At 33.8% G+C, this 20919-nt stretch overlaps 1 protein-coding gene and 1 non-coding gene across 2 annotated transcripts in view; both read right to left on the reverse strand.

The window, feature by feature from the left end:
* Positions 1–20919, reverse strand: part of LOC120782394 (bromodomain-containing protein DDB_G0270170) — a 192157-nt gene that overhangs the window by 14539 nt on the left and 156699 nt on the right. The window contains exon 4 of the mRNA XM_040114637.1: positions 6996–7099. Coding sequence (XP_039970571.1) covers positions 6996–7099 — 104 coding nt within the window. The remainder of the gene's footprint in view (positions 1–6995; positions 7100–20919) is intronic.
* Trnat-agu lies at positions 15957–16030 on the reverse strand. The gene has a single exon. It is a non-coding gene; the product is annotated as a tRNA-Thr (tRNA).

Below are 20919 nucleotides of genomic sequence, written 5' to 3' on the forward strand. Positions count from 1 at the left end.
CCCCGTTGCGCCGGTTGTCCGCTTTCAAACGACGCCACAACACAAGTTCAGCGCGCAGCATGTCATGAGAGCGCGCTTTCGGCAGAACAGTTATTCATTTTTACTCCGCTCCTATCATTTGGGGCAACGCGTTTGCGTTAGTGTCTATTTCCCGGCAGCGTCTAAATGCCTGCATTTAGTTCATAATTACCATAAAAAGCAACTAATTTTTATTATAACGATGCGTTTAATGAAATTCTAACTTCCCCCAAGTGGAATGGCATGCAAATGCTGCAAGCGCTTTGCAGCGCGCATGTAAGATTTCGTTGTTGTTTCTTGTGCCGCGCCTGTGACACCAGACCGATTTTAATTAAATTAGTTTTGCGCTTATTTGCTTTCAATTCTTAATTGAATTGTTTGCGTTAAATGTGGAGAATTGGAGTTTTCTTCTAGGAATATACACACACGTACAGATATACATACATATGTATAGATACATTTCGGCTGGGGTGCTGAGTATGGATGTGGTTGCTTTAATTATGTGAATGATCTGATAATAGAATTATGAGTTTATAAAAAATTTTAAGTACCTTGGAGCAGCCTGTAGTACTCTAGAACTCTAATAATTTTGGTTTTTACCAATTTTTATTTCAGCGCCATCTGCCAGAGATTTGGGTTTTCGTATGCATATATTCTCGGAATTTAATATTATAAATTTGTGTTGTTTTTTCTTTTGTAACTAAACAAAAGACTTGATTGTGGTCCTCCCGAACTCGATATATTTTGTATTTTAACAATATTTATGCCAGCGCCACCTTTTGGGTATTTAAGGGGTTACATGTGTTTCCTGGGAAGATACTGTCTTATTTCAAAAATGTTTTCACACAAAAAAATAAAATATTTTATTTGAATTTTTTATTGTTACAAACATACAATAGTAACAAAGAAACTCTGAAATTTTTGGAAAAAAAAATATTTTAAACCCGGCCATTGCGACGCCACTTCCGGTGACAACTCGGAAAAATGATGCGCCCGCTTCGGCAGGATAACACCTTACAAGATCATCTAAAGTGAAAAAATACGGGTTCTAATTAAAATCTTAACTTAGAACTTGGACGAAGGAAAAAACTGAAAATTGGTTTTTTGGTAGACATATTTATAAAAAAATTAAAATTTCAGTAAAATTTTCGCGAAATTTTTTTCTAATAGTTGTAATCTAAAAAACATCCTTTTTTAAAAACTGTGTCTCAAAGACCAGTGTAAAATTTCATGAAGATCGGTTGAGTAATTCTCGAGAAATTTTGCCAACTGACTTAAAAAACACAGTTTCGATAAAAACGTGTTTAAAGACGGCGCACTTGGCCTAGCAAGCCTCGAGCGCACTTATACTCAAGGCTGTATCTCCGAAACTATTACCCAGATCAACTTGGAAATTTAAGAGAATATGGTAGAGGCGTTATAGATTTAATCAGACAATAAAAAAAGTCGATTTTTTGAAACCCGTAAACCCATGTAACCTCCAAAGCAACTGCCTGAAGTACTCTAGAACTCCATATGTTATGGTTTAAGCCATTTTTAGACCAGCGCAGTGTCGGATATGTTAAATGCCGAAATTTAAGCTTCTTTCGAACTCGATATGTAATGGTTTTTAACAATCTTTGTACCAGCGCCATCTGTCGGGTAATTATTTTTGGAATTCTAATTTAGGAATTAAAGCTTCTGTTAATATCTGGAGTTATTCATTTTTTTTCAATTTTCCAAAAGTCGTACTGAAAAACATTGCCCTCCGGCGCCATTCTTCAAAAAAACTTATTCACCAGATTGCTTTACGATCCGGCAATATTGCAGAGCAGCAGTTTTGGTGCCTTAGAAGCACAATACCAACAATTACGAACAGAAGTACAATTCACTTGCTTTCAACGCCAATTCGGGACGATTCGACACAGGCCAACAGACAACACTTTCTTCAAGCGCCGCCCTATCTTATCGACTACACGCCTTCTATAGACAAATACGAAACCTGCAACAACAACAGAAAAGCGAAACACGCCACACACACCGGGCGCCATCACTCGGAATTAAAGTATCAAACCACGACACTTAAACTGACAGCACGCCAAATCAAAACAGACAAACAAATTCAACAAATAAAAGGCGTAAAATACTAAAATTAAAGTGAAGTAATACAAATGCCATATTATGTAAGTATATTCACTGCTTATCGTAATGTTGCACACAAAAGCCTGCGAGCGCGTAACTTAAACCATAATTATCATGTCGCAAGTTGGACAAACCTTTGGGCCGCGTTAGTCTAGTCATATCAGGCGGTCAGTACGCGTTTGTGTGTATGTGTGCGCGTAAGCGGTCAGTAAATAAATGACTCAGCTGCTGCGTCTAAGTGAAAACTACATTAAAGGCTTATCAACGCCTCAAGCGGCCTAGCGGGCAAGTGTGGTGCCACAAAAGGTCACTTAAGCACTTGTTAAACGAAGCGAATACGCGCTTGTTTCTACGCATTTTCTAATGAAAATGTTCACATTGCATAATTTAGTGCGCGTCTGGGTCCTGCCTAATTGAAATGGTTAGGAAAATTTTTGTTTATGATTGTGGTGGCGGCGCACAGCGGTGATGCGACAATTGTATCGCCATTGGTGGCATATTGAAGAGCGCAAACCAAAACAAGAAAACGCAAAAAAGTGTGGCGACAGGATAAACGCGCCGCTGATAATGCCTCACAGCCTATTGGAAAGCAATTAATTTGTAGGCCGCATGGAAAACCTGAGGCGGGAAAAGCGAGCTTGAATGAGGGGAACACCCGCGGCGCGTTAAAAGCCACAAAGCGGCACAACCATTAACCGATGAAAGCTGGCATCAGCCGACGAATAGAACACAGCGCAGTGCGTTTGAGTGCGTTTAAGGGCCATGATGCGTGTATTTATGACAAAATTATGCAAATTGCGACTGAGAAGTATTACTCTTGTGTTGCACCGAATTTCCACATTTTCATTTGTTTGAACTGAGTATCTATTGTGTATGTAAATGATATTTACATGTGACAAATATGGAAAATTATAAAAGATGAAACTGAATAAGGGTAGCAGTGTGGTTGAATTCTAAAAGATTAGAAATGGTTTATGCCAATTTCTAGCAAAATCATAGGACGCATAGAAAAAAACAATGGGCTAAAGTTGTAGATAATGGAAGGATCTATAACTTTTGCATCAACATATTTTAGACATAACCCCAAAATGTATAACAAAAATTCAAGTTTTAGAGATTTTTATTTTTTTCTTGTGCATATTTATTTCGTATAAAATCTTCTTCTTATGTCCAAAATTCACGGTTCCTTAATTTAAAAAATTTTTTTTTTCAACTTAGGGGGTTACAAAGGTTTACGGATTTCACAAAATCGTTTTTTATATTGTCTTATTAAATTCTATTACCCCTCTGGAATATTGTCCTAAATTTTCAAGTTGATCCCGGCAATGGTTTCAGATATACAGCCTTGAGAACTTGTGCGCTCGAGGCTAGACTTGGCCTAGCTAGCCGTCTTTAAACGCGTTTTTCTCGAAACTGTGGTTTTGAAGTCCCGAGAACTACTCAACCGATCTTGATAAAATTTTAAACGGTTCTTTGAGATACAATTCTAAAAGACTTGAACGAGGAATTTTTTTAATTACAACTATTTGAAATAAAAAATTTTGCGAAATTTTCATTGAAATAAAATTTTTTTTTGTAAAAATGCCTGCCAAAACCCATTTTCAGTAATTTTCTTGTAATTTTTCACTTTAGATATTCCTGTAAGGGTTATCCTGTCAATGAGGACGCATATCTTTTCCAAAGGGTCATTGGAAATGGCGTCGCAATAGCCGAATTTAAAATATCTTTTTCCAAAAATTTCAGTATTTCTTTGTTAATAAAGCATGTTTGTAGCAATAGAAAATTTAAATAAAATATATAATTTTTTATATGAGGAAAAAACCCATGTAACCCTTCAAAATCGAAAAAGTACCAATTTTCATTTAAGAATTCTGACATTATTTCTTCTTCTAAAAATATATATATGTACATTACGATTGTAAGTCCGCTCAAAAAATGCTAAAAGAGACCCCATTTAACGATTTAAACCTCAGTCGACTGAAGATATTTTGAAGTGGTCACCGAAATCAAAAAACAAAAAATAATACACATATATATAATATGTAAGGAAACCATGCGCAAAGACTCTAAGAAAAGTGCTAAGAACAAAAAATAAATAAAAAATGTGGCAGGACTACTTTTTTAACAGTATCTGGTGCACATCCTGCGTAAAAAAAAATGTATAAACTCCATATGTATATATGTAAGTGTGTGTATGTACTTATGTAGAATCACAAAACTATTTGTTTTTGTTGTAAATACAATTTCCATCAAATAGAAACAACAAGATTCGAAAACCTCACCGAAACGGCGACAACAAAAGGCAACAACAGTCCAGTTGTCACTTTCAACTGGGTTATGTGGCGCCCGGAAAATGTGTCAGTCGATTATTCTTTTGCGGCACATTTAACAAAAATAATGACGCAGCGCAGAGCGACACACATATACGCACGTAGAGACATACATACAGTCATATCAACATGCTGAATTTTGAAGACAACCAAGCTGAGTCAATCAACCAGCTATTCAAGCGAAGAGACACTTAGTCAACTGCAAAGGAGAAACAAGTGCACCAACACCGAATTGTATTGCTTTTCAGTGCAACATATCCTTAACGCACACACACACATGCACAGATGAGGAAAAAAAAAATGTTGAAGTTGCGCCGAAAGGACTGAACATACTGTCACATTAATTTGACGCGCACAGCAGGACGGCATTGTGGGGGACGAAGCCTGTGGCGATTGAGCGCCGCGGCAAATAAAGATTGACAAAAAAGTATTCGAATTTCTAATACTTATTTCGAAACTGTTGGCTGAGAAACACACTCAGCTCATCTGCTTATTAAACTACTCACTATTGATATGAGAGCGACTTAATGCTAACGCAAGTTAGTGAGGCTTAACTCGATTTTTAGATATTTTGATTTTTAATTTTTCTGCATGAGTATTACATTTAAATAGTTATAGTTTAAGGGTATAGTTATATATATTAAAAGAAATTTTGGAAGAACAGAATTAAAAGTGATTCGATTGACACGTGATCACCGAAGGTACTAGTACAGTGATTTCGGTCTGTTACGTAGAAGAAACTTAAAAAATCAATTTTCTACTAGTATATATTGTCAGTATAATGTTCCATGTAGGGTAGAAAAACAAGAAATTGATTATATGACTACATTTCTCAAAGTTGAATTTTATTTAAAATTGATTTTTTTGCAGCCAGAATTCGATTTTTGATCAGATCACTGTATGGTGAACTATAAACAGAGCACTCAATTTGATAATGATTGGATCACCCGAATAATCACTCAATCTGACATTACGAAGGAGCTGTAAGTCTATGTAGGGCGTGACTGTCAGCCCGTAAAACATATCAAGCAAATTTGTATAATGTAGTTTGAGTAAAACGAGTTTAAAGATAAACTGAGGAAGCTAATTAAATTAAGTGGCTACAATTTAGAAGGCTGTAACTAAAAAAAAATATATATTTGTGATATCGATTTAAAATTTAATTACGGATACATTATTATTCTGAAGGGTATAACTTATCAAAATTTGAAACAAAAATTGTTTTTTTCAGATGTGCCTCCTAATTAAGGGGTACATGGGTTTATGGTTTCAAAAAATCGTTTTTTGATTATCTTATTAAGTTCTGTAACTGCTCTAGAATATTGTTCTGAATTTTCAAATTGATCTAAGTAACAGTTTCGGAGATACAGCCTTGAGAACTTGTGCGCTCGAGGCTAGCTAGGCTAAGTGCATCGTCTAAACGCGTTTTTCTCGAAACTGTGTTTTTGAAAGCGGTTGGCAAGATTTCTCAAGAACTACTCAACCGATCTTCATGAAATTTTAAATATGGTTTTCCAAAAATTTCAGTATTTTTTTGTTTTTAGTGTATGTTATAGTGTATACCCGAAGAAATCCATAAGCCCTTAACCGTAGTGAACAGCCAAAAAACGCCAAATCAGCGTAAATCAAGTTCAAGAACATCTCTTTATAAAAAAAAATATTCTGAAATTATTTAGTATTTTTTTAAGTAAATTCGGAATTTCACATGACAATGTAAGTATGTCTGTAATTCCATCTGATCCTAAGTACGTCCTTTCAAATGCTGAAAAAAGCAACTAAAAAAGTCTAAAAAGCAATTTAGCAGCAAAAACAATGTTCTGGTTACACCCCAGCTCTACAGTCAAACAATATGGAGACAAGGCATTGCATTGTTCTTTTCATTATTGCATTCGAATTTGTCATCGCTCTTATTGTGTGAAAAAATTAAGAGCATCTTCACAACATGAAAGTGCCGAAAAATGTAACAACAACAACATAAATGCAATGTGATGCCCTACAATAGGTAACGTGCGTGAATTTTAATTTATGGCGACGATTTTACCTCAATCTTTTAACGGCTTAAGGATAACAAGGAATGCAATAAATAATGAAGAAGGTAAGGAAAATAACGGAGAGGGGAAAAGACAAAGCGTATGAAAGGGAAGAGTACTTGTGTGCGACTTAATGTCATTGGAATGTGACGTGGCAAAGTGTTTGGGGTAAACATTAGAACTGTGAAAATTTGATGCCTTTTCGGCAAGACAATGCTATGCGAGGAATGTCAACAATCTCTTGAGGGCAGCATAAAGAAAGGAAGAGGAAAATCAATCTAAAAGCAGTTAAATAATTGATCACAAAAGAATATCCTCTATTCTCTATATAGCAACGATGTCAAAGACATGAAAGGATCAAGTTATTTCCGTTTCTTTTTGCTTACAAACTTTTATTACTTTTTGATTTACATATATTTATATGCTAAGTATTTATATAAGTATGTTTCTTGGTGCGCTTATTTACATTATTTGTGTATTAGTTTTGTGAGCTTACCGAGCCATAAACAGCGCCACATGCATCCATGCACAAATACAGGCAGGTGGCAACGCCTTGGATTTTGATGCGTCCCACATCGACAGTCGAACGTTGCAGTATGGCTGAAAATATGGTAAAAGGGAAAAGGAAATTTATGTTATTGATATAAAAAGTAGAATTTTTTACTAGAAAAATTAGGGCTGTTAAGCATTACTATAAATGTTTATTTGCACAAATAATACATTTTTTACAGTGTAACTTAAAAAACTAGAAAAAATCTTAACTTCGTTTATACCGAAGCTTTAATACACTGCACAAGCAAAAAAGTTCGCATACAAAAACATAAGCTTGATCGTTGAGTTTCTATGGCAGCTATAAGATATGGACATCCGATTTCAATAATTTCTTCGTGGATTGCATCATTGTCTGAGACAATAAGCCATTCCAAATTTTGTGAAGATATCTCGCCAAATGAGAAAGCTTTCCATACAAGCACTTTACTTCGATCCTCCAGCATGTATGGCAGCTATATGCTATAATGGTCCGATATGAGCAATTTCTACGAAGATTGTGCCATTCATGTCAAAAATAGTCCATGTCAAATTTCGTGTCGATATCTTGTCAAATAAAAATTTTTCCATATAAATATTTGATTTTGATCGATTAGTTTGTATGACAGCTATATGCTATAGTGGTCCGATCTGCACAATTTCTTCGTATATTATGCCGTTGCTTTCGGAAATAAGTCATACCAAATTTCGTGAAGTTACCTTCTCAAATAAAAAAGCTTTCCTTATAAGGACTTGTTCGATATCGGCGGTTCCCTGACAAAGGAGCAGCTTCTTGGGAGAAAAAGACGCATGACAAATTTTAGATTGACACAGCTCGTCAAGCTGATCACTTATAGCATAGATATACATTCCCGAAGTTACCTTTTTCAAAAAAAAAATAAATTTATTATTCATACTAGGCTCTCCATTCATACTAAACAACTTCTAAAGCGTCACACTAATGGCAGAAAAAACACCGTTAAAAAGCTAGCACAAGTGCTGAACCAACGAATATTAACAAATTCCACTTTTCCACCACTTATCACAAATCTTTATCGCTTTTCTACACACATTTGTTTTCATTACAGCCAATCTCTTACTTGTGCCGTTACTAACCAATATAAGCTTACTGCTTCATTTCGTTGAGCCTTTAGGTGGGCCTAATTTGTTAACCGTTACACACGCATGGCTGAAAAAGTCTACCCAACTTAATTGGCTGTTAATCGTTTAGGCCTAATGGCTTTGCTCATTAATGCCGGCAATTTCGACTGACTTAATCAGAGAAAAGACCGGAGATTTCAACGTCCAGCGCTTTGTTTCTGTAGACAGCAGTAAGTCCAGTGAAAACTGCCAATTCAGTTAAGCACTTAGCTAATATTCGTGATTATGAAACTGCGATTGCTATCGAAAGTTGACACGCAATGCTCGGAGAAGCAAGGTGTGTGGGAAATTAAAGACTTCTGTGTGGTCACACGGCAGTTAAGCGCATAGAGTGGCTTGTGCGATAAGGCGTGGGTAAAAAATTATAACTTGAGACATTGTAATTATACGCAAATGTTGCTTTTATTCACGCGATAAAATCCATACAAATATCAAAAACTCATTTTGCGCAAATATTTAGCAATTATAAAAAATGTGGACACCCGCTTGACCGACTGAAACCAGTTACCAATACATTTTTAGGCAATAAAAGTGTATTTTTTTTATATTTTGAAGCGCATGCTTTGGCTATGGCGCGTGCAAGTTGCCTGATGTAAATTTGCGGCATGACAAATTGGTTGGCTCCCAGCAGCAATTAGCGCCTTCACCTTAACCAAGCGATGGCTGGCTGTCAATGGCTACACATTGAACTTGATTTTATGTGGAAACGTTATATCAAACTCACATGCATATATATTATAGTAATACACATACATTCTTATATACATATGTATATATATATATTTTTTTTAAGAAAAATGTTACTCGTATAAAAAGTTGCTGGCGAAGAAATCTAACTTTTTGTCTTGAGAATTGATATAAAATAAAATCGTGACTTACAAAAAAATATGTGGAAATAAAACAAAAATGGGCATAGATGTAGCGCAAACGCAGAAAAAATTCACTTGGCAACCAAACTGGATTTTGTGGGCAACAATTTACCAAAATATTGAATTTATAGCGCAAAACAAAAATTAAAAATTATACAAAAAACAAAAAAAAAATAAAAATGTTAAAAAGAATGAAAAATATTATTAAAAATATAAAAATAAAAAAGACATGTGAAAAAATCAAAACTCACTGTAACTATACCATTTATAGCGCAAATTAAAGCAAACAAAAAATTATATAAAAAAAAAAAAAATTTAAAGTATTAAAAAATTAAAAGTATTAAAAAAAGTAAAAAAATAAAAAACAAAATATTATAAAAAGTTAAAAGATTAAAGAAAAGAAATAAAAATAGAAAATTAAAAAAAGGAAAAATATTTAAAAATATCAAAACTCACTGTATCGTACGCAATACCATTTATAGCGTAAATTAAAGCAAAGAATAATTTAAAAAAGGATTAAAAAACAATATAAAATATTAAAAAAAAAAATATTTTAAAAAATACAATTTAAAAAATTAAAGAAAAAATTTTAAGTTAGAAAATTAAAAAAAGGAAAAATATTTAAAAAAAAATTAAAAAAATCAAAACTCACTCTCTCGTAAGCTATACCATTTATAGCGCAAATTAAAGCAAAAAAATTATATAAAAAATTAAAAAAAGATTTAAAAATTTTTAATATCAAGAAAATATTAAAAAAAAATACAAAAAAAATTTAAAAAAAAAATTTAAAAGTTAAAGAGAAAAGTTAAAATAAGAAAATTAAAGAAAGAAAACATTTAAAAATAAATTCAAAAAAATTTAAAAAAATCAAAACTCACTGTATAGTTAGCTGTACCACTTGTCAAGCGGCTAGCTGTAGCTGATTTATAACATATGTATGTACGTTTTGCAAATGACACAAACTGTGGCAGCAAGCGAACTGCAAGATTAAGGTGGCTAACAGCGGTAATTGGCAATATTTTGACTGCTGTCAGTGGCACACAAACACATGCATACAAACAACACGTGTATGTGCGCTGCTGTGTGTTAGTTGTGATCGTTGGTGCGATTTACCGTAATAACGCCACTACCGACTGTGCGCACAACGACAGCGGAAGCAACGGCTGCAATGTGGCCTGCAACCAGCTGTGCGCGCCAGAAAAATTAATAGCTGCCAGCGCAGCCAAGTGTTGGGCTTTTGGCGTTATTTTTTAAGCTTCTTGCCTACGAACCGGTTGCCAGCTGACCGTGGCGCACGGAAGCTTTGTTGGAAAACGCAAAAACACACTCGCTGAGAAATAGCAAACGCAGCGCACACAGGAAAAGCCAAATACAAATGATAACGCTTGCAGTTGGCAATTTGCTCCCGGACCGCCACGCTGCGACGGTGACCAAAATGTACGAGTTGCATGCGGCGCGCAGACAGGTGGTCATTTTTTTGGTTGTTTTTGGCCGCCACACTTTTAGTTGCGCCTTTCTGTTTGCTTGGCATTTTTTGTTTGACATTTCGGGGCGTTTTCACAGGCGCGCTGTCACAACTGCTGAAAAGCGAAAATTTGTGTGAAATCAGCAATTAATTTGAACAGCAATTGCAGTTGGAAAAGCAGTGGAAAATCGCAAAAACTCAAAATATATATAAGTTGCGCTTTGCAGCAACCGTCAGTCGTCATAAAAGTGTGCCAATCATTTATTTACTTCAACGCATGCGCGCACTCACGTCGGCTGGCCGGTCGGTGTTGTGACTTTGAAGTCTGCTGATGACGCAGCTTAACGGTGTTGAACTGTTGCCGTTGCTGGTGACTTCATAATGGCGTCGCAGTCATTAGTCTTCTCGACTTAAACGCAAAAAACTTGTCTGGCTGTGCGCGCACGCCGCCGCGCCGCTACCTGCCGCTTCTTCACACGCATCGCAATAATTAACATGTTAATAACTTCTTTAAATTTATACACCAGCGCATCTGAACATATTATTTGTAAATATTTTTTTCTAAAAATTGCAAAAACAGCAACAAAGGTATCTTGAAGCGCGCGCAAAACGTCAAAGCCTGCGTAAATGATCTTTGGCCCGGTCGTCTTGCTGCTTCGCTGTAGCGGCTGTCAGTTCATTTTCTTGCCGCTTCAACGCACTTCATTCTGTTTTTTGTCTGCGTAGTCGCCATGCGTTTTAATTGGCAAAAGATTTATTTTGTGCGGCGAAAATTAATTATAAAGCGTTGCCAACTTTGACACTCAAGTTGCATGTATTATGACGTTGGGCCGCTCATCTGACCCAATTAAGTAAAATATGACTTTTTTCAATACTAAGAAGGTGTCATGAGCGCGAAATTTCTCGTTTCTTTCACTTATTGTGTTAATTAGTGCCGGCTAGTTTTTTTTAGTTTGGTACGTGTGTGAGTTGCTAATTTAAAAAAATAAAACTTTTAGTTTAATTAAAACAAAAAATTTATTAGAATTTAATATGACAACGCATTGGAAGGTCCTGATGGCAAATTTGTACCATTTGTAATATCTTGAAAACTAAGTGGCAACTCCAACAAAGCAAAAAATTTTAATTAAAATTGATATACTAAAATAGTATTGCTGTAAAATAGCTTCAAACAATTTACTAAGGTAACAAAATAACTGTTTACTGCTGAAAATCGAAAGATACGGCAACTCGAAGCATAATATAAAACATAATTCACCACTGTAGACAGTGAAAGAGAGAGGGAGTGATCGGAGAAAATCCTTTCTGCGCTCAGACTTCTCAAGGGAGGTTCCATGCTCCCCAATAAGTCACGACAATCATGCCCCGACTACGATTTTCTCTCTACGGCCTTGACAAGAAATATTTGACATTATGACATGACATAAATATCTGACATAAATATCATGAGATAAATATTTGACATTATGACATGACATAAATATCATGAGATAAATAAATATCTGACATCTGAATTATCTGTACAAGAATAAAAATTTAACTTTAAAGTTTCGTTCATCAGCGCTTGTCTACTTTTAGAATCCTCCAAAAAAAGTTTAAGGCTTTTAATTTGCACTGAAGTTAATTTTCCTGCGGCTATTCTAAGGCTATCTACATACATAATTTTCCTCTTAATTCTGCAAATTTGTCAGCCTTAACAAGAAAATGAAAATTAAAGCTATAAGAAATACATGACGATGTATGCCGTTACTCACTTAAGCCTTGTGCGCACCAGCGCTTTTTTGACAGCAAATTTTTAAAATTACAAAAAATAATTAAAACCAGCAAACATACGCAGACAATACATCAGCTAAAAAGTTGATTTTCACGCAGCGTTTGTGCAACATTTAGCTGCCCCCAAGCCATTTAACATGCCCCAACTCAAATGTATGCGCTTTTTTCCAGCCGAACACATTTATCTTGTTGCTTAATTTGAGATATGACAGCAAATGCACGCCTGAGCATTTTTATAGCGTCACTACTGCCACTTGCAGCGTCATAAATTTCCTTTTTAGCAAATGTCGGCGCAGCTCTGCGCGCGCTCGCTTACTTTGGAGCAGCGTCGCTACCAGGTAGCCGCGCTGGAGACAAACGCAAGACACGCAACAATCGCACTCACTCGCATACTTTTCTTTCATTTCGCTGTTCGCGGCCGGAGTGTAAAAATTGTTGAAAAAAAGTGTTGGAAAATGTGTGATGTGGGCGTTTGACGCGCTGTGAAAGGAAAATTTTAGCTGAAATTGCTTTAATATTGCTAGAGGGGTGAAATGCTTAATACATACATATGTATATATGTACATATACGTATATATATACTACCTACCTATAATTTTATATTTTTTATGCATATTTTGGCAGTGATTATTTGAGCTGTCAGAGCTCATTTTTAAATTAAGTGCGTGGATTAGTGATTTTATACATTTTTTCATTATTCGATTCACCATGCCATCGATAAACCCTTATGCTTGATTCGCGATTTAATTGCATCTTTTGGCCGAGATGAATATTTTGAGTTACTGTAAACAACACAAATGGTGCTCATATGTAAAAACGGTCTGAGTAAAATGCCCAACTTACGTTATATATGTTAAGGGGGGCCTGCTTTAGACGCTTCAACAAATCGATTTTTTAAGGTTTTTTTGGGAGGGAAAGACATAATTGATTAAAGCGAATTTCTTGCATACGAAATCTTTGATATTCTGCCTTTGGGAAGCAATTGCCCGATGCATCTCGCATGTGCATTTGTCGGACGGCAGGCAGGATGCAGGTCGCAATTTCTATCGGAAACTAAAAATTCAAAGAGATTCGTATTTTTTAATAATTTATCTTCTAGTTAAACTCGGAAAATTCCAAAAAAAAGTGAAAAATTTCACAAATTTTTTAAAAATTGGAAAAAAGTGGTTTTTGACCAAAAAAAATTTAATTTGTGTTGTTTGAAAATATGTTCAAACTTAACTTTTCTTAGTTTTTTTTTAGTTTAAATAGAAGATAATTTAATGCCAAAGATAATAACCTTTGCCACAGTTCAATTAAGAAAAATCGCAAAAATGAAAAACGTAGAAATCGCGCGTCAAAATTTTCGCTTTCTGCCCAAGCGCTCATATAACTGCTAGACGCTCGGTCACTGTGTCTCTTCTGGCTTCGAAAATATTTCGAATTCCCATCTATAACGTTGGGGACATATTCTTAGATAATTTTTAAGGAGATTTAAGCAAAAAAAAATCGATTTTTTGAAGCTTCTAAAGCAGGCTCCCCCCTAAATCAAGCAATAATCGAAAAAAAAATTATTTTTGATAACAATTTCGATATTTTAAATCACTCTGAAATGCAAATTTTTTTCTGAAAAAATTACTTTTTTTGGGGATGCCACTATTTTGTCATTAATGAAAATTTCGTCTGGTACTTCCATCATTAACTGTATGCATCTACTTAAGTAATATTTTTTTTTTTGGATTTTGAATTTGACATAATTTTAACTAGAAAAATCTTCTTTATCGATAGGCACTTTTTTCGTAGGTACCACTGGAGATCGGGTATCGCGATTATTGATATACAAAATCTCAATAAAAATAATCATAATGAATCACCAATTATTAATGTATATTAAATTCTATAAATTCGTATATAATTACTAAAAAAATTTCTTTAAAAAGTGCAATAAAATGCTTTCAAATAATCAAACTTTAATCGTTAATAACCTTTAAAAGGTTAAGCTTACCTAAAAATCATGCGGACTTTTTATGTAAAGCATACAATTTCCTGCAAAATGCATGGAACGAGCTACTTTTTCAAGTAGTGTGAAGCGAGATTTGAAGTTTTCTATCCAAGAATAAGAAAAAATTAGAAAACTGTAAGCGAAGGGCCTTCCCGTTATAACTAAATACTCAGATTTGAAGAGACTTTCATAAGGATGTCTATGAAACTATTTTTCAGAGTACCAATCGATAAAAAAAAAGTTGGAATTTTTAACCCACCCTACTATACATACTATGTTTTTAAAAAAAATATGTCCAAAAATACTGTAACAGTGTTTTATTTACAGAAAGCGGTAGTAAAATCTATAATTTTCGAGTTTTATGACTTTACATCGAGTTTTTACTAAAATTTGTTTACACAAGAAGCCACAAGCTTTTCCATATGTGCAAACCACAGTGTTTAAAAACAATGTTACAGCAAAAACACACGGGAATATATAAATATGTATGTATACTGGCGTGGGTATGGTGACTGTGATCAAGGTAGTGGAAAGACCAACATACATATGCACATATATAAAGCATATACTCGTTCAGAAGTGCTTCCTCATTTGTTTCTACCAACAAGTGTATTTAAGAAAATAGCCAAATGTATAAAGAAATTATAAATACAAAATTTTATATTTTATATATACTTTGTATACACTTGGCCTTTATGAAGTTTACAAAGTTTGTAAACATATTTTATTTATGGAATTTATGCTTGTAAAATGTCTTGCTAAGTAGTAGTAATGAGTGTACATACATACATGTGTATATGCTTCTATAGAGTCCATAAAATATGCATTAAAGTACACTAAAAAAGTTGAAAAAAATTATATTTTTATGATTCAAAAGCAAGCAAGTACTATTAAATCTGCTTAAGTGCCTTATACTGGCCAACTAGAGCTGCTCTTCAGGATGCCAAGACTGCAATCGCGTTAAAAGCATATGGAGGAAAGCTTTTTTCAATACATCTTCGATCGTAAAATTCTTAGTTCTTAAACTTTTATGGTCGAAGATATCTGGAAAAAAGCTTTTTATAAACATTGTCACGTTATAAAGAGAGCTCTTTACAGATATTTGCTTTCTAATAGGAAATAAAAGCATTTTATTACTTACAAACACATTTAAAAACATATTTTCATGAGCTACTGTGCTCTTAGCCATAAAGCACCCTGCATGGAAACTGCAGTACAGTGAAAATATGAAATTATTTAGAAGAATTTTTGGAAAGTGTATAGCTAAACTAGTTTTATGATGCTGAAGTGATGCTGAAAACGCAAATTGTATACAAAAAATTTTTGTTGTGCAATAAGTTTTTGACTAAACTACAATTGTTTACAAAAATTGTAATTATGCACTACTAAATGACTTATTTTATTTATGAACATATACACATATAAGGAAAAAATTAAAAATTGCTTATTTATGGCGCCTAATAAAATATTAAAAAGTAATATTTTTTGTTGGAAAATATTAAATTTTATTTTGAATAAAATCATTTGAAAGTAAGGCACAAAATATTTATTACTCATAACAGCACAGACGATTTCTTAAAAAAAAATTATAGTTTTAAAATAAAAATAAATCATTACTTAAAAATAAAAAAAATTATAAATTATTAAAAAAAGCTCAACTGCGTCTTCTTAAAGACACATAGGCCCCGGCGAGATTCGAACTCACGATCTCCTGTTTACTAGACAGGCGCTTTAACCAACTAAGCCACGGCGCCATTCGAGCACACTCACGCAAAATAGCCGAATTGAATGGCCGCGAGGAGAAACTGTCACACGAAATATGCCGACCGCATTTCTACACACTATCTTTGAGGTACACATACGAACGGATATGAGAGCGCTACATACAATACTACTAAGCCTGTGTGTTGGAGCTATGGAGGTGCTGTCGAGTAAGCAGTTCACTAGCCCTACAAACGCACTGTGCTTCACAAAGGTGTCGTTGCCGTTTGTTGTTATTTTTCACGCATTTCTAAAAATTCAACACAGATGCCCACACACATTCGCGTGAGAGTATGCCGGTGGTCTATAAATAGTGTCGTTGCCAAATTTAAAGATATTCTTCGATTGTTTAGTTGTGCTGTTTTTGTTGTGGGCGGTAGAAGAGACATTATGAGCATATTATAAGCTAGAATATTTTGATTTAGAATATATCTATATATACATATATTTTTTTCTACTAAACGACAAAGTAGGCATTTAGTTGAAAGTGAAATTATAGGAGCATTGATTTCTTGTATACATGGCATATTCAAGTAGTTGAAAGACAGTTATGAATTTTTCTTTTTAAGAAAAATAGGAAACAGTGAGGCGTAGCAGCTTCCCGTAAGAATTAAGAGCTCATGCTTATTGAGACTTTCTTAAAGGTGATTTAAGTTTGTATTTTTACCAAGCGAAAAACCCCTTCCTAATGTACATAAATATTTATGCTTATATACCATATGTATGTATGTATATTCTTACATATCGTCACCTAAAAAGCAAAACAATGTATTATCAAAAAAAATCGAAAAGCGTTAACAGATATAATAACCTATTTAGAAAGCTTTTATAACGAAAACTCTAATTTTGTTCCAATATGAGTGGTCTCTGTTATATCTTTTTTCCTTCGCCTGTAATGTAATGAAAAGTGATGTTACATTTTCATAATAAAAAATCTCTCTAAGTTAGAGTCTCCCACTCCAAAACAAAATAAGTAGATATTATTTGCATTCACGCTGATTTTCCAAATGCCGGCACAAGGAAAGCCGGTAGGCAGGCAAAAAATTCCTTAACAAGCCGGCAAAAAAAAACAAAAACAAATAAAAAAATTTTCCACTTTACTGCTGAGGGAATGCCACTGGATACACAACGCTGTTGGTGTGGCAAAATCAATATAAAGAAAAAAGATATGTAAAACACATAAAACATAAAAGAAAGGAAAGAACATAGAATAAATCTGCAAACAAACAAGTTTCGAGCCGAAGTTTGGCAACAGATTGGGTCGTTGTTAAAAATCACCATAAAAAGAAAGGAAAAGTTATACATATTTTTGCTAAAAAGGCGAAAAAAGTTTACTTTTATAACACATACATACAGATGAATCTATGCAGAGCTTTTTTGAGTACACGGTTTAGCAAGATGTAGCTCCACTTAGCCTACATTACGGCGCAGAGGGCAAAGTTTATTTTATGGCTTTCGTAATTTGACTGGGTCATACCGCAGACCGCCTGCATATTGAGCTTATATCGCAGATGTGCCTCCATGCTCACACCAATAAAGGCATTAAAGTATTTTTCTGCAGGAAGTTTTCTGTATTTATATTTGTTTTTGATTTTTTTTTTTGTTTTGTATATGGCAGTATGTGCGTGTGCTTGACTCCTTGGGGATTTGTGTGCAGCGAAGTCAATAAACTTTTTAATGAACTGGGAGGAAAACAAAAGTTTGGCAGTATTGAAATAACCGCGCAGGTCTACGAAATATATAAGCTAATATTGACTAAATACAAATTGTATTTATATACTATATATGTATATACATATGTACATACATTTACGGAGTCTGATTTGTGTTGGAGATAAAACCAACGCATTATTATTTGGATTTCTGATATTTGTTTGCAAAAGTTTGAAATCAACGCTAATATTTGTCTTATTTTCTTATATCTATATGTATGTATGTATGTATGTCTATAAACATATAACTTCACCTAAAATGCAAAATAATGTAACATCACTTTTCATAAGTTAATAGGCGAAGGATGAATGATATAATATGACCCTTTCGTATTAAAACTAAATCTTAGTTTTGGTTATAAAATGGTTATAAATTGGTTATAAATTGGTTATATATCGGTTATATATTGGTTATATCTGACAGCGGAAGCTGAAAATTTTATGCTACATATACATATGCAATACATGTATGATATAGTGAATTGTAAAGAGTGAAAAACTCAATTTCGATTCATTTGATGACACATAGTTATGCATTTTAGATGACCATATACATATATGCAAGTATGTCTATAAACAAAATTTAAGCTCAGTTAAAGTCTTGTATTGGCTTAATAAGTATTTCCTCTTGTTTTTTTACATTAATTCCACTTTAATAAGCAGTGAAATATAATAAATATGAATTCTTAGTTTGATACTTAACTAACTCTTGTCTAAAATACAGTGATTTATCATCATTCAAAAACAGTTTTGATAGCTTGTCACTATCTAAATAGACTTTACTCATGACTGATTCTAATAGAATACTCTTACATTATTAGTAGTTAATTTCGTAAGAAAGTAAAGTTAATAAAAAAAAATTGTTTGGTCTGCAATCATTTACCGAATTTTAGCTTGGCAAGATTTGAAATAATTTTGAGTTGTCATGCTTTAAGGGCGCGTAAATACATACTATGTATGAATGATTACACAAAATGTCAAAGTCAACTCAACTACGTCGCTACAATGATTAGTGATTTATTTGAATAATTAATAATTTATGTTAGGGTGGTTCATACATTCATTGAACTATGCTTATACAGAGTTTCAAAAATGATAAAAATTTCAAATGAAATTGCCAAATACAAACATTTTTAACATATCGCAGAATATTTAATAAAGGGGGGGGGGGGGAAATAAAAAACAACTTAAAAAAAATTTATTAAAATTTTAGAATAAAAATTAAAAAATTTAAAAAATGAAATACATTTTTTTTTTATTTTTCTTATTGCAAAGTTATGTTCCACATTTTTCATTTTGTTAGGAAATTTTAAAAATTTTTCGAAATAATAAGAAAATTTTGAATTTTTTTTAGAAATTATTTCGAATTTTATTGAAGCAATATTTATAAAAATTTTCCAAGTATTTTTATGTTAGAAAAACTAACAATTTTTCAAAACTTTTTTACCAAATAGAAATAAGATAAGAAAATTGCATATTATATGTAATATATTATATTATATAACTACTTTTATTAAAAAAAAAAATTATTTTAAATATTATTTATAATAAATTTCCAATTTTTTTACTGAAAAAAATAAATAATAATTTTGAAATTTGTTTTATTAAATAATTATGCATGCGCAACAATCATTTTTTTTGTACTGGAAATTTTAATGTTTGCCCCGAATACAAAATTCTATAAATACCAGTGTCACCCTAGTATTTATATGCAACACTTCAAGATATGAATTTTGTTTTTGTTTATGCGCCGTTATAATTGTAATTAATTTTGCCGTTGAATGCTGGTGGTCCCTGCACTTATCTCTGCACTAGACTACAGTAACTGCGAAACTGTAGGCTTGTGTGTGAGTGCGCGCTGTGACACCCACAAATGACTAAAATAAAATAAATCGTTTTTTAACTAGCCGGAATTAAGCGGTGAAAGTTTTAGCAGTATTTATAACAAATGTCTATCTGTCACGCTTGCCAAGGCAGAGCGAAGTGCTTGGATTTCCGCGTTCCATGTATGGACCACAGCAACAACAACCAGCACTACTTAAAAGGCATAGAATTAAAAATAACACAGAATTCCCACTAAGGCGAAGTGTTTCACTTGATTGAAATGGGAAAAGTTAAATTATGCATTTGGGGATTGTGGAGATGCACTCGTAAATACATGCCCTTGCATATGTGTGAGTGATAGGTGAGGAATGTTGTCACCCACCCTAAGTGGTTGAAACTTTCGTCGCATAAAATATAGGATACACATGTAATTAGAAGCAAAGCTGCGACAATATTTTAACTACAAGTTGTAACAACTGTTAGTTGCATACGAACACATTAGCGAATTGCTTACAACGGCACAAATACTCGCACGTGAGTTGCAAGGTAATTTGTATGGTTGTGGAATGAATGATTTTTCGATACCCAGTAGGAAAAAATGTTTGTGCAAGCTTATTGGAATATTCGGTGTTTTGCTGCACTCTTCATTTGAGCGTCTACCATTCACGTTCTATAGTCTTCTTGTTAAGGTTTCTTTCAAGTTTTTTCAACTAAAATATATATGTATATAATACCGAAAGACCTATTAGAATCGGGAAGAATCTCTCCGTATCGTGGTTTCAGACAAGACGACTCTCTTTCGTGCGACTTTTTCAATCTATTGCTGGAAAAAATAATTCGAGCTGCAGATCTGAATAGAGAAGGTTCTATTAAAATGTACAGCTGCTGGCGTACGCCGATGACATCGATATCATCACCGCGCCGTTAGTTCTGCTTTCCTAGAACAAGGGCAAGATGAAATATCTAATGTCATCAAACAAACATTCGTCGCACTCGAGACTTGGCTCCCACGTCACTGTTGGCAGTCATAACTTAGAAGTCAAATATAATTTCGTCTGACTTGGAACCAGCATTAACATCACTGTCAGCCTCGAAATCCAACGCAGAATAACTCTTGCCAACAGGTGCTACTTCTGACTAAGTAGGCAATTGAGAAGTAAAGTCCTCCTTCGACGTACAAAGCCCAAACTCTACGAGTCCCTCTTCATTCCCGTCCTGTTATAAGGTGCAGAGGCATAGACGATGAGTTGACGTTACGAGTTTTCGAGAGAAAGGTTATGCGGAAGATTTATGGTCCTTTGCGCGTTGCGAATTAAAAGATAACGGCTACGCTGTCTTGTTCGCAT

Source organism: Bactrocera tryoni, chromosome 1 (genome assembly GCF_016617805.1).
Source record: "Bactrocera tryoni isolate S06 chromosome 1, CSIRO_BtryS06_freeze2, whole genome shotgun sequence".
NCBI lineage: Eukaryota > Metazoa > Arthropoda > Insecta > Diptera > Tephritidae > Bactrocera > Bactrocera tryoni.